The sequence below is a fragment of the Cucurbita pepo genome, chromosome LG20 (genome assembly GCF_002806865.2).
Source record: "Cucurbita pepo subsp. pepo cultivar mu-cu-16 chromosome LG20, ASM280686v2, whole genome shotgun sequence".
Lineage (NCBI taxonomy): Eukaryota > Viridiplantae > Streptophyta > Magnoliopsida > Cucurbitales > Cucurbitaceae > Cucurbita > Cucurbita pepo.
The window spans coordinates 8,079,773-8,102,987 of record NC_036657.1 but is presented as its reverse complement, the minus strand read 5'-3'; the positions used below and the strand labels follow the sequence as shown (position 1 = coordinate 8,102,987).

Genomic DNA, 23,215 nt, shown 5'->3' with positions numbered 1-23,215 from the left:
TGGGTTAAAATACAAAACGTATACACTTTTGCTCACGGGCCATTTTGGAGTCAAATTCCATAGGGGTTAACATAGGAACTTTTTTCCCCTTTGAGACAGGGTCGTCAATTCGATCTTAAAAGTTGTTTTCTCGTTTTAGTATCATACCATATCCACTAAAGATTATCCTAAGCTTAAAATATGGAAGAAAAAAATACATTTACTCGTGTCGATAAGACCTCACAACCTCAACCCTTTCAAAAAGACCGTCATGGAGGCACCCAAATCATTATCTGAAAAACCTTTTTTCTTTCGATCTTTTTCGACGAATCTGCAAGGAACGCTCAAGTTTGATGAATAACAATTTCCTTTCCGTGTCATTTTCGAGTCATTTTCAATGTGTACCATTGATACTTTTTTCCTCCATGAGACGAAGGTCATTAACTCGTTCAAAAAAGTAGTTTTATCGTTTTATTATCTTACCAAATCTACTAAATATTGTACTAAGCATAAAATGTACTTATGTCTATAAGACCTCACAGCCTGACCCTTGTCAAAAGGACTCTAACGGAGATACTTAAATCTTATGTGAAAAAATCTAAGTTTCTTTCAATATTTTCCACGAAACTGTAAGGAACGTTCAAATTTGATGAATTTGACACATATGTTTAGTAAAATAACCAAACTTAAAAAGCAATTTCATTTATAAGTCATTTTCCATAGGTGTATCATTGACACTTTTTCCTCTTTGAGTCGAGCGTCATTAACTCGTTCTGAAAAGTTTATTTTCTCGTTTTAGTATCAGATCAAATCCACTAAAAATTATTCTAGATGTCAAATATGGAAGGAAAAAAAAACATGTACTCATCTTTATAAGACCTCACAACCTAAACCCTCTCAAGAAAACCCTAATGGGAGACACTTCAATCCTTAGGAGAAAAAACTAAGTTTATATGAAACTAAAACCTTAAACCCTAAACTCCTGTACCCTAGACAATGAGGAAGTTTCTATAGACCATCATCAATCTGATGTGCTTCAGAACAAAAAAACATAAAAAAAAAAAAATAATAATAATAATAATAAAATAAAATAAAATAAATCTTACCTCTTTAATTACAATAACGAGGGTGGGGCCCTTATTTCAAAAGAAAGAAACACCAAGTGTCGGCCCACATTAAAAATTTTCCTAATAGAAAATGAAAATTCATGATTTTCCAACACGGGAAGATATAATTTGATGTAATATATTCTAAAACTATATACAAACTGAGATCAACTTGTTAATGTGTTTAATCGAGCTATACAAATGGCATACACAGCATATCAACGATATTAAAATAGTATGAAACAAGTCTCCTAAAGTTATATCATTGTCTCGATCATGCAATAATGTTTCCTATCTGGGCGTGATAGTGGGAGTTATTCCACTTACAAGGTCACTACCAGAGACCTCTGACATGTAATAGTTATTCATGTTGGTTGATGAAGATGGGGTACTGCTCACTTTTATGACATCGGAGATTAAAGGCTCTGCAATTTTCACATCAGACTCCGGCAACATAAGCCAAATACTTTCAAGTGTACGAACGACCTCTGCCATTGAAGGACGTGCATCTGTATCGTCTTGGCAACACTTCAAAGCCAATGTCACAAATCTTTCCACGCATTCAGCGGGATAAGATCCCAGTCGACCATCAATTATTGAGAAAAATTTTCCCGACTCATATGCAACTTTAACCTGTTACAGACCATAATATATATGTTTTAAACAGATACAAGGGCAAACAAAAGGAAAACTATAAAGACAAATAAGTAAACATCTTATCATATCCTTTACGCATTCAGAATCAAGTTATCAATATGACTATAATATCGCATTCAAATTACGCGCTTGGAGATATACTTGTCTCAAAGGTTTAGGTTTCTAATACTATTGCAAAATAAAGAGGCCATAAGAAATGCACGTAATACCTCCCTAACAATGTTCTTGCCATGTGAGATTGGGTGCCTCCCAGTCAAAAGCTCCAAAAATACAACACCAAGACTATATACATCGCTCTTATCGGTCAATTTATGAGTCAAGAAGTACTCTGGATCAAGATAACCCTGCAAATTAAAATCCACATATATACCCTTTAATTAAACCTAATCCACCATTTCATAACTATTTTACCAAGAACAGGAATATATAGAATAAACGAAAGAAAACATTGTCATTTATATTTCAACATCCTATCTCAATTATCCTAATAGGACAACTTTGAAACTGAATTTGAATGTGCAAATCAAATTTCCATGAAATGTTGAAATATTTGTGCTACCTCAGTTGTTGCTTCGACCAAGAATCTCCTAAAATCTTGATGGCATGGTCAGCATAAACTAAATTATTTCTTTATACTTCTAAAAATTTCATAATTATTGATAGAAGTTTACCGGTGTCCCTTTTACTACTGTCGATACATGAGCAGGCACGTTGCCCTCTGCGTCTGGTGGAGGTGCAAGCCGTGAAAGTCCAAAATCAGCAACCTTTGCTGTATACTTAGAGTCTAATAATATGTTGCTGGACTTGATATCTCGGTGGAATATTGGAGGATCAGCTTCTGTATGCAGGTACAGAATTCCCTTAGCTGCACCCAGGGCAGCTTTTAATCTTGTGGCAAAGCTCAAAGGTTCTGCAGAATTTACTGTAATAACACAAGGACGCATAGTAAGTCGATGCTTGAAAGAGAGATAAAAACAACAGCTAACAAAATGATCAAACAAAAACCATGGAACATATAAAAACTGTCCACAATTTGCATAACTGAAGCAGAATATTTGAAACATAATTTATACGAAAAATAGCTGAATTGTACCAGAAAGGTGATCCCTCAGCGTGCCATTGGACATAAACTCATAAGCCAACATCTGCATATAAATTCAAAATCAAGAGGGTAATTGTAACAACTCCCGTAATTCAGGAGAATTTTTTTGCAATTATCCTTATTAAAATGATGAATAAATAAAGGATTCCTCAAATTACCTGCTCCCCTTCTTCATCGCAATATCCAATCAAAGCCACAAGATTTCGGTGGTGTAACCTTGACAATAACTGTATTTCAGTAAGGAACTCTTTTTCACCCTGTAGTGAGCCTTCCTGTGCACGTTTGATTGCAACAGCTGTGTTATCTGATAGAATGCCTCTGTAAACCTTTCCGTAACCTCCTTGACCAACTACCGTAGAATCATGAAAATTGCTTGTAGCTATGGCCATTTCACGGTAACCAAATTCCTTTACGCCCTCAATCTTTAAGGAGGCTTTTGACACTGCATATAAATGAAGAACAATGGGTTTTTTTTTATTATTATTTTATGAAAATACACACTTTCATTAATATAAAATCAAAGAATACAAGGGAAATACATAAATAAATAAATATATAAAGACATTTCCAGAAGGGCTCAGTTGAAATAAATCCATATTCCAGCCGCCTAGTTCCTCAGAAAAATTCATTGGTTCAACTCAACCATGTTCATATGAGTTATAAGCACATTCATATTATCATTCACTTATCAAGAACCTCTAATGCTGAGGACGAGGCACATAAAATACCACACCCGAATTTGTAAGGAAGAAAACTACTTACGATGACGCTTTCTTAAGATGTGGTGGCCCCTCACGCGTGATCTTATAATAAAAATGAAAACAATTGCAGATAGCATTGCTCCGCCAGCAATTGCTCCTAAAATTATTCCAGCCAATGCCCCCTTACTCAAAGTAGAATCAGATGATGGTGTGAGAAATACTGCAATTAAAAAAAAACATTAAGATGTTGATTATAATCTTCCAGTTTATAATTTGGATGAGTGCAGTTANGTAGAATCAGATGATGGTGTGAGAAATACTGCAATTAAAAAATAACATTAATATGTTGATTATAATCTTCCAGTTTATAATTTGGATGAGTGCAGTTATTTGCTCAGTATTGGTTATGATGGCCAAAATAGCTTATAGCTTATATTAAACTATACTCAGCAAGGTTGTAACCATAGAATATGGCATGTCATCTGGAATATTTTCTATAGTCAATAACTAGTAACATAAGCCTCTTTAATTAAAAATGCATACGAGATCATAAATACAAAACCATCATACCATCATAAGGAAGAAAAGTCACCATTACATTCAGAAAATAGTATAAAAGAACACTTATGCAAAGGTATTTTGCAAAGATAATCNACCATCATAAGGAAGAAAAGTCACCATTACATTCAGAAAATAATATAAAAGAACACTTATGCAAAGGTATTTTGCAAAGATAATCAAAACATGCATTTTATAGCAAATGACCCAATAAACAATGCATAAAAGGTGACACTATGCCACAGACAGGGTTTCCATTTTATACGATGAATAATAATTAGAAATCAAGTACAGGCAGATTTTTTCCAATTGCTTCAACAGGTAACATGTAAACCAAGGGTAAAAGTAAAAGCTTTTATAACAATCTTCAGTCTCCGATAATTTAATAGAAGAGTTAATATCCGAACAAAACACATCTAATATCCGAACAAAACACATCAGAAGGGTTTTCAAGACCAACCCTTTTTATAAACGTCAGATATTGTCAAGCTGAGAAGTTCATACGGTCCAAATATATCGCTTTCTTGAATTTTCCAATTTGTAAACTTGGAAACAATTCGTAAAACCTCGCTGTCATTGAACATGTGAGAACTATTGCTATCAGCAATATAGAGAGGGAAAAGCTTCAGGCTCATTCTTAATCGAGGTCCTTTTTCCCACACAGGAGAACCAATGTCCAATTGTTCAAGATGTAACTTAAGACCACTGGTCAGGTACTCCTCAAACATATGTTGATATGGACTAAAACGTGAGAATCCAGGACTTTTCAAACGATATCCAATTATAAGAGGTGCAGAACAGAAACAAGATGAGGGACATTTTGCTGAGTAACATTCGTAAGAAGGTGGGCATATTGGGCCAGAACAGCCAAGAGTGTTATTTGTTGGAATGTCAATTATATCCCCACTCTCAGATCCACAAAAGTCCAGCAGGCTATTATTAGAACAAACAGGATTTCCATGAAGCCTGAAATTTAGAAAAACAAATGTTCATAAAAACAATGCAACGTCAGCTTGTGAAGTTTGCTTGTAACGCTACAAACACATATACTTGCAGCCAGAAATTCAGAAAAACAAAAATCAATTCTAAAAAAAGTAATGTAAGGGATTATTGTTCACTCTGCACCAGTGTATCAAGTTGTGCACATGAATTATGCCCATTGACGATATAGTTCTCTGCATAAAAGTCGCATTGTACTAATTTTGATATACCAAAGTTAGGAGAAAGAAGCGAACCAGACAGAGACATTCAGAGGGAGATCAATGCTTCCCAAAATATTTGAAAAATTGTTGTTCTGCAGCTCTCTGCGGTATGGAAGAGGCAAAGATAAATATTTGGTAAGATTGCATGCTATAAGGAACAAGTATTAATAGCTGTTGCCAAAAAATAAATACACAAGACACAATATATCCATAGTTCTTCAACCCCTCAGCATAGCAATTTATTTACTTCAGATCTTACACTGTAAGGCTGTCCAGAGAATTGAGCATCCTGCTTTGCCATATGGTAGATGGAACAGAGCCGTTCAATGAATTATTTGCAATTGACCTGCCATGTGAAACTGATCAAATAATCATTACTTTGTACATTGAGTTATATGTTAGATTAATCAGTAACTTCAAACCAAAGTGAATGTTTAGAGAGAAATCTATTTTGCCCATCCTAAGAAAGTTGCTTCTTATTTCCTTTTTTTATTAATTATTTATTGAATTATATTTGCTGGAATATTTCTTCCTTATATTTTTCTGATGTAAGGAGTGTTTCTTCTATCTAGAATTCTTCTCCTAATAAATAATAAAATAGAAATTAGCTACTTTTTTAGAAACCCTAAAACTAACCCCAACCCTGGCTGCCGCTACCATCTGATTATCCCCACCGTTTGAGTCCCCCAGAGCTGCTTTTAGACACGTCCACAATCATCTTGAGCGTTTGATTTGCGACCACACATTTCCCTTGGGCAGTCGTGTCTATTCCATGCTACACTCAACCATGAAGCTAATCCATGCTATTGTTTGCACAATTGATAGGCACTATTTGGTTGTTCAGATTTTCAATATAAAAGTTGTCTTTGCAAAAAGAACAAAAATCATCAATCCACTTATTTTCCAAAACCTTACAGGGCTTGGTCACCTTTATTCACTCATAGTGACGTTGAGATTGTCTAAGACTCATAGTGGAATACAATGATTTTGTTAAATCACCACTTAAACTAACCTAAAAGTTTAAACCTATGGGTTACAATAAATTTAATTATATCAATACTTTTAACACTCTCTCACTAGCGGGCATAAAAATTTGTAGAAAACCCAATGAGTGGAAATCAATAATAATTAGGAAGAAACGACACTAATGGGGTTTGAATACAAGACCTCCTACTTTGATACCATGTTAAATCACCATTTAACCCAAAAGCTTAAACCTACAAGTTATGGTAAATTTTGTTATATTAATACTTTTATCATTTGTCTTGAGGAAAATGAAAGATGTAGAAGGGCATACAAAAAACTCAAATCATGAAGGAAACATGTTTGAAGTATTAATATAATTAAATTTACCATAACTAAGTTTTTGGGTTGATTAGTGATTTAACAAAATAACTAAGTTTTTGTCTAGTCTCTACTATAAACCCTCCACCCTACTACGTTTTTCATCCCAAAGCAAAGCGTATTGTAGTAGTATTCTATAATGTATCTTGTAATCTCTTCTTGATTGGTCTCAATAAAAGTGTGAGTGTTTCCCACAAGGTTCTAGAAAGACACTCCTTCAATTATCCTCCAAGAAAAGTCCCAAATACTGACACATGAGTTGACTAACCTCACAACCCACCAAAGATGCCCAAAAGTTCAGCTTCAATGGGTCACCATTGAAACCAATGATGTAACTTTTCCATCTACTAATATTTAGTCCCAAAATGACTTCAAAGAAAGACAAAAATCTATTCAACTTAATGAAGAAACTTCATTTCCCAAAATAGATAAACGGGTATCATCTGTGAGTTAATAAGCTTGACTCAGCAAAAGAAGTTATTAAGCAATTTTAGGATAATTGTTTAGAAGTTATTAGTTTAGGGAAATTGTTAGTCTTTATTTGGGAAGAATTGTTAGTAGTTGCTTAACTTGAGGAAAAAGTTTAGGAGATCGGTTGTGCTTTCTCCACTATAAATACTCATGAGATGTATGTTATTTTCACAACAACAAAGAGAATTGAAAAGCTACTTGCTTAAGATTCCTCTATTTAAAAGTTCTATCTCCTCAAGTTGTTCTTAATGCTTCTTTTATTTGTTTCGACATATTTCGATCGTGCGCCATTTCCAATATCATCAACAATCATCAAACAAGAGATGCAACAAATGAAAGCCCTCATAACCCACCTTAAACCCTTCAAGTAAACCCTTATCAACTCCTATCAACACTAACCTGCTCAGAATATCCACAAGGTTGAAAAGGAAAGGCAAGATGGGGTCCCCTTGCCTTAGGCTGCTAGTTGCAAAAATATTGCCTCTTGACCTCCCGTTAAAAAAAAATGGAGAAATTCACTAGCTTAAGACAACTCCAAACCACGCTCTCTACTTGCAACCAAGCCCTTTATTCTAGAGAATTTTATTTAAGAAATTTTAATCAGCATGATAATATGTCTTCTCAAAGCCAATCTTGATGATCCCTCCTTCTCTCATATTCTTTCTACAGTCCTCAATCACCTCGTTAGCACTCAACACTTGATCTAGAATTTATCTACCAGCGATAAAGACTCCTTGGGAATTGGAAATTGTACTATGGAGCACCTTTCTAAGCCTATCAGTCAAAGTTTTTTATATAATCTTATAAAAGCTAGCCACCAAGTTTTAAAGCCGAAAATCTTTCATTTTGTTGTCTCTTTCTTTCTTGGGAATCAAGCACACGTAGGTCTCATTCATATGGAAAACAATAATTTTCCTCACGTGAAACTCACAGAAGACTTCTGATAAATCTCCCTTCAAATTCTCCAAATTATCTTGATAGAAAGCCATCATAAATCCATCAGTCCTTAGAGCCTTATTCCCTTCAAATCCAAAAACAACCTCTTGAATCTCCTCAAGGGAAAACGATGCTTCACATTATAGTATATATGCGTATATAGGAGCTGATTAGTCTTTTGTCCTTTAGTGTAATTTTACTATTCTTAGTTTAGGGCTTCCATGTATGCTTATATATATTGATCTAATGTATAAAATATGTAGAATTCTTCTGTATTTTGGTCTCACGATAACATGGTATTAGAGCACTAGATCTTTTCCCAGAGCAATTACGGTTTAGTTGCTCATTAGGGTTTTGTGAATATTTAGGTTTGGGATTTAGAACCCTTTTGTTTTCCACCTTAGCTTTTGTGAGCTTGTTGTCACATCTGCATCTAAACCCACTGTCGTCACCATTAATGTCAGTGTCCATCACCAGCTTCACCTGCCGCCATAAACTTGGTCATATCTTTTCGTCCTTTTTGTCACCACCTATCCCAAGAGGAGAGCCCATCTTCCGATTTAAAGAACCCCAAATTCCAGCCGGCAAAGTAGCCTCCGGCAGTATGTTAACAACCTAAACCAAGTTGGTTATGTATACCAACGATCATATTTTAATGGCAACAAAAGCCAACTGGTGACCGAAAAAGAACATGATATTCATGCATCATAGAGCATATCTGATTCCATAACTCTAGAAGTTGGGTCATTTATGTTTGATTCCTGTAATTTTTTACTTTCGTTTTCTATATAATTCAGTTTCCTGTAACATTAGGTTTGTATTCTTGAAAATGTACAACATCATATATTCTATCAAGCCAAATCCAACACCAAAACACATAATTGAAGACATAATCTACTCACAATTTCTGAAGATGCGGCAGATTCGAAAAACTGGATGGTATGGTGCCAGAAAGATGGTTGTTGGATAAGATGCTGCAGTTTATATACAGACGAGAAGAATATCAAACAGACATTCAACATCATATTTTTATTGCAGGTTTTAAATCTTTGAAGTTCTTTAATCGAACAGTGAAGTTTTATTTGCCAAAGATAAAGATGAGACTCTTACATGGTTGTGATATTCACAGAGAGTTTATTTTGAGGTAGGAATCCACTAAGTTGATTGGAACTTAGATCTCTGAAATACGAAGAAACAGTAAAGATACTAGGGTCAACTTTGAAGGCATGTACCTCTTTATTCATGAAGCCAACATAATAAAGGAGTCCCACATCTATACTTCCGAATATACTCGAGAAACCTAATTTAGACTTACAGATAACCGAGGTTATTTATTCTGCTCAGATCAGGAATTGGTCCTTGCAAGGTACAGTTCCTTAGACTCCTGTGCAAAATCATTCACAAAAAAAACCAATACATTTACTTTATAAAAACAATACAATAAATTTACTTTATAAAAACAGTACAACAACTTCACCCTGTTATTTCAAATTTAAGAGCATGTAAAGCTTATAGACATGCGAGGTTTTGGTACACATTATACACTAAATGTAGAAAAACAGCTCGGTAAATCTAGTGACAAGCTTATTAGTTTGATGCTATAAGGCCATTAGCAGTTGTTAGATACTAATGATTCTTTCAGATCTGACTCTTGAGGACATACAATTTCACTGTATTAACCAAGAACTCTATGATGACTAAGCACTTTTCTTTAAAATAAAAATAAATAAATAAAAGAAGAAGAAGAAGAAGAAAAGAAAAAAGAAGTGATTTCTTTGATGAATGGAATATACAAAAGGGGAGGCTTCCAAACCACCTGTGGTGGGTTACAAAAAACACCCTCCCCCAGTAACAAGAGTTGTTTAAACGCGACTGATTCTCTCATACCAAAGGACCCAGCTATAAGCCAAATTGACTGCCAACCAAGGGCCTTCCTTTCTTCTCTGATTGGATGTCCCAGAAAGATAAATGAAAAATTAGAAAATTATCTTNTGGTGGGTTACAAAAAACACCCTCCCCCAGTAACAAGAGTTGTTTAAACGCGACTGATTCTCTCATACCAAAGGACCCAGCTATAAGCCCAATTGACTGCCAACCAAGGGCCTTCCTTTCTTCTCTGATTGGATGTTCCAGAAAGATAAATGAAAAATTAGAAAATTATCTTTACTTTATCTTGTAATCTTCTAGGCCTAAAAGTTCAGGGGTATTTGATTAGACTAGATAATTTTTACTATCTTTTAGGCTCTCTCTTGTATTTAATTTAGTGTATTATAANGGTATTTGATTAGACTAGATAATTTTTACTATCTTTTAGGCTTTCTCTCTTGTATTTAATTTAGTGTATTATTAGCTGTAAATCATGAGAAAAAGTTCCAAGAACCTCCACTATCCAAATTAATCATATGGTAGAAGAATAAGAGAGCCAACCATAGAACGGAATAAGATCTTATCATGAACAGTCCTATTTAATAGATCTCCACTTGCCAGAATAACAATAATCACATCTCCTTTAAGCAAATAAATGCACCAGTTTAAAATTATGCTATGTTTAACAAACATATGATTCTGTCTGTCAATTGAGTTCTCCTCAGACATATATATTTCAAGATAAATTGTTCTTAGACGTAGGTATTGTACTGACGATTGTAATACCATCCCTCGCATTCTAACTTTAACATAAACGAAATTAGATTTTTTATTTTTTATTTTTTATTTTTTATTTTTTATTTTTTATTTTTTTTAGCCTTCATGTGTGTTTGCTAATGAAAGTTGCTTAGGTTATTTAAATAAATACTAGCCATATCGAGCTTACAAATAAAACAGAAGTTTATGTCTCCATTGTTTCAATGGTCAACTGAAACCAAGAATTTAAAAATAACTTACAATTTCAGCAATTTAGTCATATTTCCATAAGAGTCTGGTATTGTGGACCCACTGAAGTTGTTATTGTCAAGTTGACTGCAAATCAAATGAAATTGGGCTAGTAAGAAACTCAAATTATTTGGAAAGGAGAAATGCGGAAGATCACTTGTGCAGAATAAATTCTAAATGAAAGGTATATGAATGAAACTGGGAAAGAACATAAACAGAAATCTAGAGAATAATAAAAATAAAACTAACATTAAAAAACTCATTGGAAACGGACAAGAGATCAAAAAATTTCCAGAGACCCATCCACCATTCTAACATCCTACCCTTCTATTGTATTTTATGTTCAAAGTCAGAGTAACTTTGTAATTATCAAATTTAGGAAATTATCTCCTCCTCAAGAACAATACTCATCTCCCCAGTGCAAGCAAGCTAAAGAGAATAGATCCCAAGGCTAGAAGCAAGCAGAATATTTTCTTGCACGCATCGTGATACCAAAATGATGAAAATGGATGAGTTTGAATCCTAGTGTTTGACAAAGGTGCAAAGGTTTCGTGTATATCTTTCATACTCCTACAATTCTCTCTTTTATGTCACCCACTAATGAGTTCAAATATGGTTCGTGTACCTTGGAAGAGGAAATNTTTTTTTTTTTTTTTTTTTTTCTCTTTTTCTAAATATCTCACGTCAACAGACGTGCAAACATTGCGACTCATACTCTCGGTAGGTTACCAGAGTGAGAAAGCTAGTAGTTTGAAGCATTTAAGGTAGCAGGAGATAAATGCATACAGTATTTCTAAGTTGGGCAATTGAAACAACTCAGGCGGAAGCTTCCCCGATAAGTTGTTATTGTCAAGAAGGCTGCAAAGAGTGGAAAAATATGTAATTAGCCAAAAATATAAGCATGTAAATAGTTTTCAATAGAAATGCCTGAAGAAGTCAACAAACTGGCAGGAAACATAAGTTGCATCAAAAAGTATATGCGACTGATAGTGGTGAGGGAGGAGGGAGAAACTTACATGTGGACAAGATTGGGCAATCTAGATAGCTCAGATGGGATTGCACCACTGATAGAGTTGTTATTCATGTGACTGAGTCAAAAAGGAAAGGGAGTATTAAATAAACTTCTAAGATGAAAAGTAAGTTGCAGAAATATTCTATACTATCAGAATCAGAAACGTGCTTACAAATGCTTTGCTGCTTTTAAGTTTGCAAATGACTTAGGTATGGGTCCTGATATATGGTTCTGGTCAATCTGTATTCTGTCTAAACGTAGAAGATTCCCAAGCTCTTCAGGCAATGAACCTGACAACTGGTTCCCGTTCAGAAGCCTGTAAAACATCTTATAGAAAGTAAAGCAGTGCAGGAGATGAAATAGGAAGTATCAGATTTTCCCCTGTAATACTAAATATTCAGACACATCGAGTAGTTTATATACTAACACTTTGAGAACTTACTCATGGATTGCATACTAAAAAATTTAGTGAAGATATGATGATGCGTCAGCATATGTTTAGATAAACCAGACAACCTTTGTCAAAGTGAAGCAAGTAAATCAACTTACAACAGTTCTAAGGACGTAAGATTGCCTATCTCTCTTGGTATTTCCCCATTGATCTCATTCCACATGAAGTCCCTTTTCACAAAATATGAAAAAGTGCGTTAACAGATAGAAAATCACATGGATAAATCAAATTCTAGTTCATCCGTTTCCGGTTCATTAGTAACTTACAAAACTTTCAGGTAAGATAAACGACCAAGCGCAGGGGACAAATTTCCTGATAAGCTCATATTTAGAAGTTGCCTGCAAGGGATTACAAGGACCGATGATTTAGCTTCTTGTTCATGAAAAAGTATAAGGAGAAAGATAGAATTTAACACCTAACATATGAGTAACCAAAATATGAGATGCACACATGACCATGACACACAATCATTAACAAATTTGAGCATGCAGTCGATTATTTGAACAACGAGCCCTTTCATAGATGTTCAAGTCCCAAAGTTAAGTCGGTGACTATCTAATAAAATTAAGAACTATTTCCAGAATAACAATTACAATTTGTTGTTTTTAAACTGGTATCAAAGGATGGATGGAGATACATATTAACGTAAGTTATAAGAGTCCACTAATTCTTGAAATCATACAATTCAGTAACATGCCGATAGTTAGCATCCAATGTGGTATTGTCGCACAGAACACCAGTCCAGTTTGAAATACAAGGATCTCCTCTGTTCCAGTTGCTCAGATTCCCATTAGGATCGAACAAACTTCTCTTGATGTCTCGCAAAGCGTCCACTGACAATAAAAAGAAAAGAGTAACCAAAATTTCAAGGAAGATAGAATGTTAGATCATAAGAATTAAGAGCGAAATCTCCTTTACCCTTACGCGATGCGTCAGATATTTTGGACGATTGGAATGAAATGAAGGGAGAAAAGGAATTACCTTCAGAGGGGTGGGTAACCGGCTGTGCGGCACCGACAAGCAGTATGGACGAGGAGAAGCACAGGAGGAGAAGGGCTACATATGCCCACTCCTGTGATGGACACATTCCCGGAGTGGAAGTGTTTCGGAGGCGTTGAAATGAAAGGTTTAGGAAGGATGAAAACGGGGATTGAAGAGGAAGATAATAGTTGAAAAGAGGAAAGGGAGATGGTGGTGGCTGTGGATGGACCGATCACCAAAGCAGTTGTTGAACACATTGTTGGTGTTTTACTTTTAGCTTTGGTCAGACGATGGAAGCCAGTCAACTCAACTATAATCGATTGCAATTGATGGAGGTATAAAAAAAAAATGTAGTAGGTGAAGACCCGGACCCACTCAATTCAACTAGCTAATGGGTATGACGGCTATGGCGTTGCCGAAATGTAGAATTGGTCCTCGATTGGTGGCGGTGGGTGCCGGTTTGGATTGAGTTCGTCCTGCTCATACCTGCCCCCAACTGTCTGGTTGCTTTGCGTGCAATTTTGACCTTTTCATTCTAACACCATCCTAACAAAATTTGCCCACATCCAGAGGAGCTCCTGTTTTTCTGTTCTTCATTTCTTCTTATTTGGTCCTTGTTTCTTCCTTATTTTTATCCTGAGTTGAGGGATTTGATCTGCATGGTATATATAAAATATTCTTAAAAACCCTTTGAAATGAGGTATATATAAAATATTCTTAAAAGAAAAACAAAACCCTAAATTCTATTTTCCCCGGTTTTTTTTTTTCTTCTCCCTCTCACTGCAGTAGCCGCACATCTGCACCCTTTCTTTTAGCTCTTTCCTTCGTCTTTCATATACCCTCCCTACCACAACTCAAACCGGCACGCATCCATCGGCAACGCTTTTTCTTTCTTTTATTCCTCTCTGCTGAACTGCCGGCACGCCGGCCCCTGTGTAGCATTCTTGTACAACAGCCAATCGTCGAGGTTCGTTTACACTCTCATCTTCCGTAACCCCGTTCTCTCAGTGGATCATAGTTCGCAAGGTTTTTTTTTTATTTTTTTTTTTTTTTTTCATTTTCTGTTCATCGTGTTTCCTTCGGTTTATCATTTATGAAAATAGGGTAAAATTGGAGCGAGGTGATACTATTCAAAATCCTGCCGAATCCAACCAATTTTGGACTGATTATTTTTTTTAGACTCAAGACTGGATTTCAAATCAAATTGCTTTTGAAAATGATTTGAAATCCATTTTGATTTCAAGTCCTTCCAAATCCTGAGGGGTTCAAACAAGGGGTTAGTTTCAGTGTGTTGTTGTTATGACAGATTATTGGGAAAATTGCTCAATGATCATAATTTGTTAAATTATGACTATCTGGAGTCGTTTTAGTTTGTATTTGTGTTTGATTCAGCTGGTTAGTTTGTACACAGATTGAACTTATCTATTTAGATTATTTAAGAGGCATTGGGTGGAAATTTCAAGCTAATCACATAATCTTAGTAGGTTCTCCGTCTTTCGATTCAACGTTGTCAATGTGATATACAATGTGATATACAGACATATAATTGCTAAGGTGAGCGTCTAATTTGTATTAATTGAACAACGTTGTCAAGATTATTACTTTTTCCCCCTAGCTTTCAAGGCTTAGAATGTCCCATTTAAACTTGGGGAAATTGAGTCACTTCTCAAACCTCAGGACGGAAAGTGTATTTTTTCACTCTCATTTCTTCTTGTATTTGAAATGGTAGATTTCAGCGATAGTTAGTAGTTTTTTAGGTTCACACAATTAGCTAGTAGTCATAGGCATGGCCACCTTCTCTGGTAGCTCCTATTTTCTCTCATATTTGTTCTCAATGCCTATTAAAAAGGCATTCGTTCGATATTGTTCTTATCTGTGCTTTAGCACTGCAGTACGAATAATCCATTTTGGATCATGGCTGCCACTTTTCCTTCTGTATTTGTTGTTTGCAACAAAGGTATTAGAGATTGCTGCAATTTGTTTCCATCCATCAAGATAGAGTCGTTGTCCTTGGATGTGGCATATTTGACAGTTTCAATGAGAAAAAACTTGGGATGGTCATAGAGGAGCCATGGTATAAGATCCTTCAGCACGAGAGTGGGTATGATCAAAATTTTATTCTGGTACAAGTTTGGTGAGTTTCTCTTGGAGACATGTACAAACTTTGTAAGTTTAAGCACTCTCCTTTAGATGAGTAGTGGAAGAAGCATAAAGGCAAAGTACAAATATGTTTGTGTTCACCGGTGATCCAAGGCTCCATCTGAGTGTGATTTATGGTTGCTTGCTGGTGTTTATGTTTTAACTCAGTTAAATTAATCCTCCTATACCATCTTGCAGGAATCATGGCAGACGAAGCTCAGAATGATGTGAATGATCAGGTGGCAGATGTGAGTTTTTCTGTTTCTTATCTGTTATCTCCAAGCACACATATTTTCATTCAAAATTTTCTCATATGGCTGATCTTTTCATTTTTCATTTTTTTTTTCTTTACAAGTATTCCCCAAAGTTTTTTCAAAACTGTCGAATATTTTTTTTTATATAGTTATGCCTCCCTCATTGTAAATTGGGAGGGTCTTTTGTAAACATTATGGATATTACATCCCTTTCGTAATCAATCACCAATGAAACTATCTCTTATAAAAAAAAGTATTCCCCAAAGGAAACCTAAATCTTTGAGTTGTAATTCAGTGGGTGTTTCAACACACGGGAGGGAGGGGGTGGGAATTCAATTCTGTCATGTACAGCTGAAGGATATACTGTAACCCAGTGTTGTGATATTAGTTGTAAGGTCTTGATTACCAAGCATTTTGGAAGTCCAAGGAATAAATTGTAACCCTCGAGGCGGCAGTCATTGATGATTAGTCCAGTTTACGTAAATGTTATACTAATAGTTTTCTGGTCTTGTTTAAGATTGCACAGTCCAATCAAGTCCTCGAGGTATTTTCTATTCGGTTGTTTTCATGTGGAGATGCCTTGGCTGGTATCTTACGAAGTGTCTATCAAAATCTCTGAGTAATTGTAATCTAGTGCAGTTTCCAAACCATTGTTCAGGCGCAAGCATTGGTGCGACACCATGACGAATGTGTACGGTTTATTCTTTGCAGATTGCCCCCTTTGATCCAACTAAGAAGAAGAAGAAGAAGAAGGTTGTACTTCAGGATCTGGCTGATGAGTCTGTTGACAAGTTAGCAGAGAAAACCGAAAGTTTGTCAGGTATGAAAAGTTGGCACTGCATGTTTGTTTCATGTTATTTTCATTTTGTTGGTGATATAAGGATTTTTTATTGATGTTTAATTTTACATATTTTGTCCTGCAGTTTCTGATGGTTTGGAGACTACCACATTTTCTGGACTTAAAAAGAAGAAGAAAAAACCAGTATGTTCTTACTTTTCTTCAGTGAAGCTCTATTTGGTGACTGATATCATTTGTTTTAATTCTAGGTAGAGGCTATTTCCTTGAATGACGATGGTGCAGATGCTACGGAGGATTTGGAAGGTTAGCAACACATATGTAAACTTTGTTTTGTCTTTTCCTTTTCTTTTTTGTTTTCATATTATTATTTTTAAGTTCGGAATATCTCTATCTACTTTCCACGTCATGCTAATAATTGATATTTTAAAAACGAAAGGTGTAGAGTTTTCATGGAAGTAGTGTTTTTTGAAGGGTTAGGAAAAACGTTAAAGGTGTATAGTTTTCACGTAAGTAGCATTTTTTGAAGGGTTAGGAAAAAAGTTAAAGGTGTATAGTTTCCATGTAAGTAGCATTTTTTGAAGAGTTAGGGACACTAGATTGTTAAAATCATGGGGCTTAAACGTGGGCTGCAAAGAAAAAGTAAATACAATAGTTTTTTTTATGAATCATAAGATAACTAAAAGCGTTTGAAATTAAAGACTTTGTTATCACACAAGGGTGGATCCACGTTGGGGCCAGTGCCAGAGGTGGCATGTTCCCCCCACCCCACCCCTAAATAATCGGTTTTATATATGTTTACATGGTGGTTTATTGTAAGAGTGGGCACAAAAAAGTTGTGCATCTTCTTACCAGGTTTGTTCTATTTTATTTTATTTCTTTAATCTATATATTTATATATTATTCTATCCCCGCCCATATGAGACTTCAAAAATCACCATCGCCACTTTCAATTTCCAATCTCAGGAAAAAAAAAAAATCTTTATTCTATTTCAATTTTTTCTTTCTAATGTGTGCATATATAAAGATACAAGCATTTTTTTTTTTAATAATATTTATTAACTTTTTTTGAAATATTAATTTCATAAAAATCTTAATTTTATTTTTGAAATGTTTGACAAAAATTTCAAGTTTCATTCTTTGCTTATATAAGTAGATGGATAATTATGTAATGGTTTATTATAATTTTGTGATTGATATTACTCAATCTAAGTATTATGTATCAATGCATTTACAATTATATTTACATGTACCTACTGATTTAGTTCTTGAATTTTCAAACTTTTATCTCATTAGTCTCTAAACTTTCAATTATTGTGTCCACTGAGCCCGGTAAAAATGTCTAATAGATCAATGAATTTTTAATTTTGTATCGGTGACATATTTAAAACTCTTAAAATTATTTTATTAGACAATTTCTGGAAAGGTGCACTTTTTAAATCAGTTTAATTGTCCATATATTGTATGAAGTCACTCATTGAAAAAACGTTGTGCTATACCTGCAGCTTGTATAGGACATTCTTTTGTTCACAATCTCCTTTTCATCTGTAGCTCTTTCTTTAACTTAAAAGTGATTTATCATGGGCTTTCAGATCAAGCGGGGGAGAACGAAGATCAAGACGGAATTACTTTACAGTATCGTTATCCTTGGGAAGGAAGTGATCGCGATTATGAATATGAGGAGGTATTCCTATACTTGAAATCGTGAGATTTTTTCTGTACTTTTTGCAGCCAATAAGTATATGGTTGTGTTTTGTAGGGAATTGTGTTTTTTGGGGGCAGTCATTGTTACTGTTGGCGTGACTATCTTTTTCCTATTATTATGTAGTTCATTAGATGTGCCCCCATACATATAATTCTTATGAGAAATTAGACTATGGCAACAATATCAAGAGGGGTGGTTTGTTGTTAGGTTGTGCCCAAAATTTGGGCAACTCCGATAATTTAGATTTAATATAAAGTTGTGTACTACGGATCATAAACGCTCTCTAGGGGGGGACGGGGTGTCCATGTTAGACACATGTTGGACATGGATACTTCTGGGCATGCTCTGGACACGTGCTGGACACACAAAAATCAGTGCCTTGTTTTTTTAATTACTTTTATAATTTGAGACACGGAAAAGAATTTGACTTCAAAATTTAGGGGCAAAAATGAAGCTTAATTAACCAGCCCAATATAAAAGCCCAAGCCTATTATAACAAACACTGAAATTAAAATGTAGGAGGAGGCAGGAGTCAGACGGTCGTTCTGGCTCCTTATTCTCATCTACCTCCAGTCTCCACCTCGCCTCACATGCAATGGTACCGATCGGCAGCAGCACTCCACTTCCAGCCTCCTCAATATATTCTCACCCTAAACCCTAGCAGCTGAAATCAGACTACACATTTTATGTTTGTTAGTGAACTACATTACAAATAGGTTTATTTTGTTAAATGTTGGATAATGGGTTTTGTTCAACTGTCAATTGACTAGGCATTTTATGTTTGTTAGTGAACTACATTGGACGTGGTTATTCTCCTTTTTCTTTAAGGTGTGGAGTTTGCTTTTGGTGCTCTACAATTGATTGCACGAGTTTGTGAGCTATTTGTTATGTTGAGTCCTCCTTTTCAAGATAAAGTGTTTATTATGGAAAATTGTTTTTGTTGTTGTTCTTGTCTGGAATCATGCTTAGAAAGAAATAAGAGGTTTTGTTGTGTCGTGTAATGGAATTTATTGCTTCACCCCAAATGAGTTAAAATGTAAGATTTCAATTGTCGTCATTGTTTCTTTTTTTTTTTTGTAGTCTCGTATTCATGGTATTCTTTGCTTGGTATTACGAATAGTAATAGTAAAGATTGCTCAAGATTTTCTGACTTCTATTTTAGACAGAACAAATTTATTGCTACAGTTACGTTGTGGACTTTGGCTAACATTAGATAATCGATGCTTTTTGTTGTCTTGTTCTGCAGCTTCTTGGACGGGTATTCAACATTCTTAGAGAGAATAATCCAGAGCTTGCAGGCGATAGGCGTAGAACAGTTATGAGGCCTCCTCAAGTTCTTCGTGAAGGCACAAAGAAAACTGTTTTTGTCAATTTCATGGATCTATGTAAAACGTATGTGTTCATTAGCCTTATATAACCATGTATTGTTCTTACCAGATTTTAATCATAGACTGCCTAAATATTTTTGGCTGTTCGCACTTCAGAATTTTTTTCCGCTGTTTTTTTATTCAATTCAACAAATAAGTTAATATGCTTATTCCATAATTTGCTGTCTGTTATTAAACCCTTGTTTGCTGCGTGCACACTATCTTGAGTTTGATGTAATCTATTGCATCTTTCTGTCCTCAGAGGCATTGTTTCTTTTTTCTTCAAACTATCTAATACTAACTTCTTTTTTGTATGCACTTGTATTCTTTCATTTTTCTCCATGAAAGTTGATCTTTTATTTAAATGGAAGAATGACGTGTCATATTCATAGGTATCTTTTTTGCTCTAGCATTTGCCTTGAAGTATACAAGTATCCATGTCTCATGTTAGTTCTGAGTTTCATTGGTTTATAAAATCTGTGATCTAGTGATCTATATGATTCTTGTAAGAGCGAGTTTGGGTTGTTATTGCATTAAGCACATTCTCTACTAGTACATATGATTCTGTAAGAGTGAGTTCGGGTTGTTTTACATTAAGCACATTCTCTACTAGTACAGAGTGGAAAAAAAATTGGAGGGAAGTTGCTTGTTTATCATTCTGACGAGTGAATCTAGTCATGTCCAGTGCAGAGTATCACTCTTTGTACCATGGTTTTGTTCTCAATTTCTATCCGACAATTGATCTGTAATTTTTAGTTTCAGATCCATCTAAGTTCATCTATTGCACAAATAGTCCAGAGGGGTATTTATGTTTCCTCATAAAAGTGCAGCATTATGTATTTCTTTTAGCCTCTCCCACTCTTTGCTCTCTCTATATTTCTATGGTAGATGCTTGATGGTATAATTAGAACTATATGCTGGTCTTTGGAACTGACTCTCTCTAAAACTGAAATAAAATAGGATGCATCGGCAGCCAGACCATGTTATGGCTTTCTTATTAGCCGAACTGGGAACCAGTGGATCTCTTGATGGACAGCAGAGATTAGTTGTTAAAGGAAGGTTTGCACCAAAGAACTTTGAAGGAATTCTGCGTCGATATGTCAGTAAGTGGCCTCTCATTGATTTACTTATGGTATTTGTCTACAAAATGTGACCTAAAGGAGATGGAAAAAACTGTGAACGACTGCTATGACATTGAGAAAGTCAATGCATAGTGATGCAAGTTCTTGTCAATCTTTATACATCGGGGAGGGGGTGGGAATCAGTTTGTAAGAATTGGACTTGTTTCAATTTCAACTGATAAATATGTTGACGCTTGTTTAAAGCTTAATCGTGGGTTGGGGAGGGAGGAAAAAAACGAATTTTTAGAGGGCTTGAGAGATCTTGAGGTGAAGTTTGGTCCTTTGTTAGATTCAATGTGTTTTTATGAGCTTATGTGATAACCTTTCAGTAATTATTACTTAGGACTTCTTTGCTTGATTGGAATCTGTTTTTGCAGTTTGCCTCTCTTTTTTGTTGGCCCTCTTTTGTTAAGCCCCTATATTCTTTCAATTCTTTCCAACCAATGAAAACTCTGTTACTCATAAAAAAGAAGCTTAATAACTGTTGCAAGTCTCTACTGGATACGTTTTGTTACCAACTATAAGTTATTTGATTCACTTCTAATTTATACCTTTCTTTATAGTTTTCTCCCTTCCCTCATTTATTTATTCCTTTCAGATGAATATGTGATTTGCATTGGGTGCAAGAGTCCAGACACTATCCTTTCAAAGGAGAATCGACTCTTCTTTCTCAGATGTGAGAAGGTAAGTATTTTTTTTTTTTTTTTTTTTTTTTTGCGAGTTTTCTAGTCCTGGATACTGTAGTCTGGAGAAGTTGATGCATGTTTATTGCTTAGTTGTGATTTGTGTGTGAAGTTTTTTTGGCACTTGCAAACCGATGCAATGGTCAAACTCCCAGGATTAAGAAAGCAGCGGCATAATGGTCTCTACCTAAATAAATTTGCGATGGTTCTTTCAATTGCATTGTTGGGGGAAATGATGAATCAGGATATTTGCGTTCATTCTTAAATTTATTTTATATCCCAGATTGCCTATCTGAGATCTGATATTGAATAGATTATTTTTTATGTACCCTGCGTTTCTTCCTACTAGAAAAGCAATTGAAGTTTGACAAATTCATCTGAAAAAGCCATTATTTATTTATTAGTTCTTTTTCATAATCAGGAATATGATTAACTGGAGGTCATTTCACAAGCTTTCGTATTCTTTCTGGAGTCATCTCTCCCTTGTTTTTACCTCTAGTCTTATGTTGTTTTGTGTGTTATCAAACAGTGTGGTTCTGGACGATCAGTTGCTCCAATTAAAGCTGGTTTTGTTGCTCGTGTTGGGCGGAGGAACGCTGGGACATGATTATCACTTGTTTCCTTGTATGGAAGCCTGATGTTTTTGAGTAATAACCACTTGTTAAAACTTGGTTTACTATCGAAGTGTCGCAAGTGAATTTTGAAGTGAATGCGATATTGTAATTGGGGTTCTAGAATTTAAGATAATGGCGAGTTACAAGGCCGTNGTGTTGGCCGGAGGAACGCTGGGACATGATTATCACTTGTTTCCTTGTATGGAAGCCTGATGTTTTTGAGTAATAACCACTTGTTAAAACTTGGTTTACTATCGAATTGTCGCAAGTGAATTTTGGAAGTGAATGCGATATTGTAATTGGGGCTCTAGAATTTAAGATAATGAGGAGTTACAAGGCTGTGTTTATTCTCTCTTCTTTCTGTCCATTTGGATGTCTAGATGGCTACTGATTGGGTTTTATTTGGGCAATTACAAGGCTATCCAAAATGGCGTTATGAACACACTTTCGCAAATTAATTCAATTAAATGATATGTTAAATTAACTTGAGACCAATAATTATTATCCTGCGTTTTACGCTAGACGTTACTGAATCTACCGATTTATTTTGATTGAAGAAACAACGTATTCGTAATGTTGGAAGAAAAAGAATTAGAAAAAGTGTCGTGATCTGCATGTTTTATTTAAAATATGTCGGTCTGAAATTCAGGGTTCGTGGAAACATGGAAAGTCAATAGGGAAGGGCAATATGGTCATTTGGGTACAGAAGTGGAAGCATGGTTTAGAAAATGGGGGGAAATAGAGCCGGCAGTGTCTGTTGAATGTTCTTAATCAGACCAATGTTCTTAATCAGACCGTCTCCACCACTTCCACTCTGTTTTGCGCCTCTTCGTCCTCAACAAAACTAGAATATGCGATACAGCCATTGAATTTAAGACCCGCCTTTCCGTTCATTGCATTCCAGCTTGTTCTCTCATCTTCTGGAGGCGCGGCCATTGGTTACAGTAAGCTTCCTCTCTCCTGATCTCTCCTTTCTTATTTGTATTTCCATTTCAATTTGATTCCCCCACCAAATCCAGTTTCTCGTTCAAATCCCTCATATCAATTGATCTTCACCATAATGGGTTCTATTTTCAGTAAAGTTATTATTGTTGTTTATTCAGTAAAGATTATTATTGAATAAAGTGAACTTTACGATCATTAATCTAAATCCAATAAAATAAGA

At 35.2% G+C, this 23,215-nt stretch overlaps 3 protein-coding genes across 7 annotated transcripts in view; 2 read left to right on the top strand and 1 right to left on the bottom strand.

The window, feature by feature from the left end:
* Positions 1-1,187: 1,187 nt before the first annotated feature.
* Positions 1,188-13,704, bottom strand: LOC111783433 (probable LRR receptor-like serine/threonine-protein kinase At1g06840). 2 transcript variants are annotated; one of them, XM_023664357.1, is made up of 20 exons: positions 13,372-13,704; positions 13,073-13,223; positions 12,657-12,728; positions 12,489-12,560; positions 12,112-12,255; positions 11,944-12,015; positions 11,714-11,785; positions 10,940-11,014; positions 9,372-9,440; positions 9,167-9,235; positions 8,959-9,030; positions 5,565-5,651; positions 5,339-5,407; positions 4,564-5,069; positions 3,607-3,765; positions 3,003-3,286; positions 2,836-2,887; positions 2,414-2,664; positions 1,952-2,086; positions 1,191-1,718 (listed from the first exon to the last, which is right to left on the bottom strand). In XM_023664357.1, the coding sequence occupies exons 1-20, from the start codon at positions 13,475-13,477 to the stop codon at positions 1,377-1,379; spliced, it is 2,859 nt and encodes a 952-aa protein (XP_023520125.1). In that variant the 5' UTR covers positions 13,478-13,704; the 3' UTR covers positions 1,191-1,376. The 2 variants fall into 2 exon arrangements, with proteins under 2 accessions (XP_023520126.1, XP_023520125.1); XM_023664358.1 differs by lacking the exons at positions 12,657-12,728; positions 13,073-13,223; positions 13,372-13,704 and having other exon boundaries at positions 1,188-1,718; positions 12,112-12,229.
* Positions 13,705-14,007: 303 nt separating this feature from the next.
* Positions 14,008-22,492, top strand: LOC111783435 (eukaryotic translation initiation factor 2 subunit beta-like). Of its 3 annotated transcripts, XM_023664364.1 has the most exons (11): positions 14,008-14,338; positions 15,709-15,758; positions 16,476-16,584; positions 16,688-16,746; positions 16,812-16,866; positions 18,153-18,244; positions 19,512-19,657; positions 20,593-20,735; positions 21,352-21,437; positions 21,966-22,014; positions 22,204-22,492. In XM_023664364.1, the coding sequence occupies exons 2-11, from the start codon at positions 15,714-15,716 to the stop codon at positions 22,230-22,232; spliced, it is 813 nt and encodes a 270-aa protein (XP_023520132.1). In that variant the 5' UTR covers positions 14,008-14,338; positions 15,709-15,713; the 3' UTR covers positions 22,233-22,492. The 3 variants fall into 3 exon arrangements, with proteins under 3 accessions (XP_023520132.1, XP_023520130.1, XP_023520131.1); XM_023664362.1 differs by lacking the exon at positions 22,204-22,492 and having other exon boundaries at positions 21,966-22,201; XM_023664363.1 differs by lacking the exon at positions 22,204-22,492 and having other exon boundaries at positions 14,008-14,397; positions 21,966-22,201.
* A 167-nt stretch (positions 22,493-22,659) lies between these two features.
* Positions 22,660-23,215, top strand: part of LOC111783434 (protein NETWORKED 4A) — a 4,324-nt gene continuing 3,768 nt past the window's right edge. For both annotated transcript variants that reach the window (XM_023664360.1, XM_023664361.1), the window contains exon 1: positions 22,660-22,994. The gene's annotated coding sequence lies outside the window, so the exon portion shown is untranslated. The remainder of the gene's footprint in view (positions 22,995-23,215) is intronic.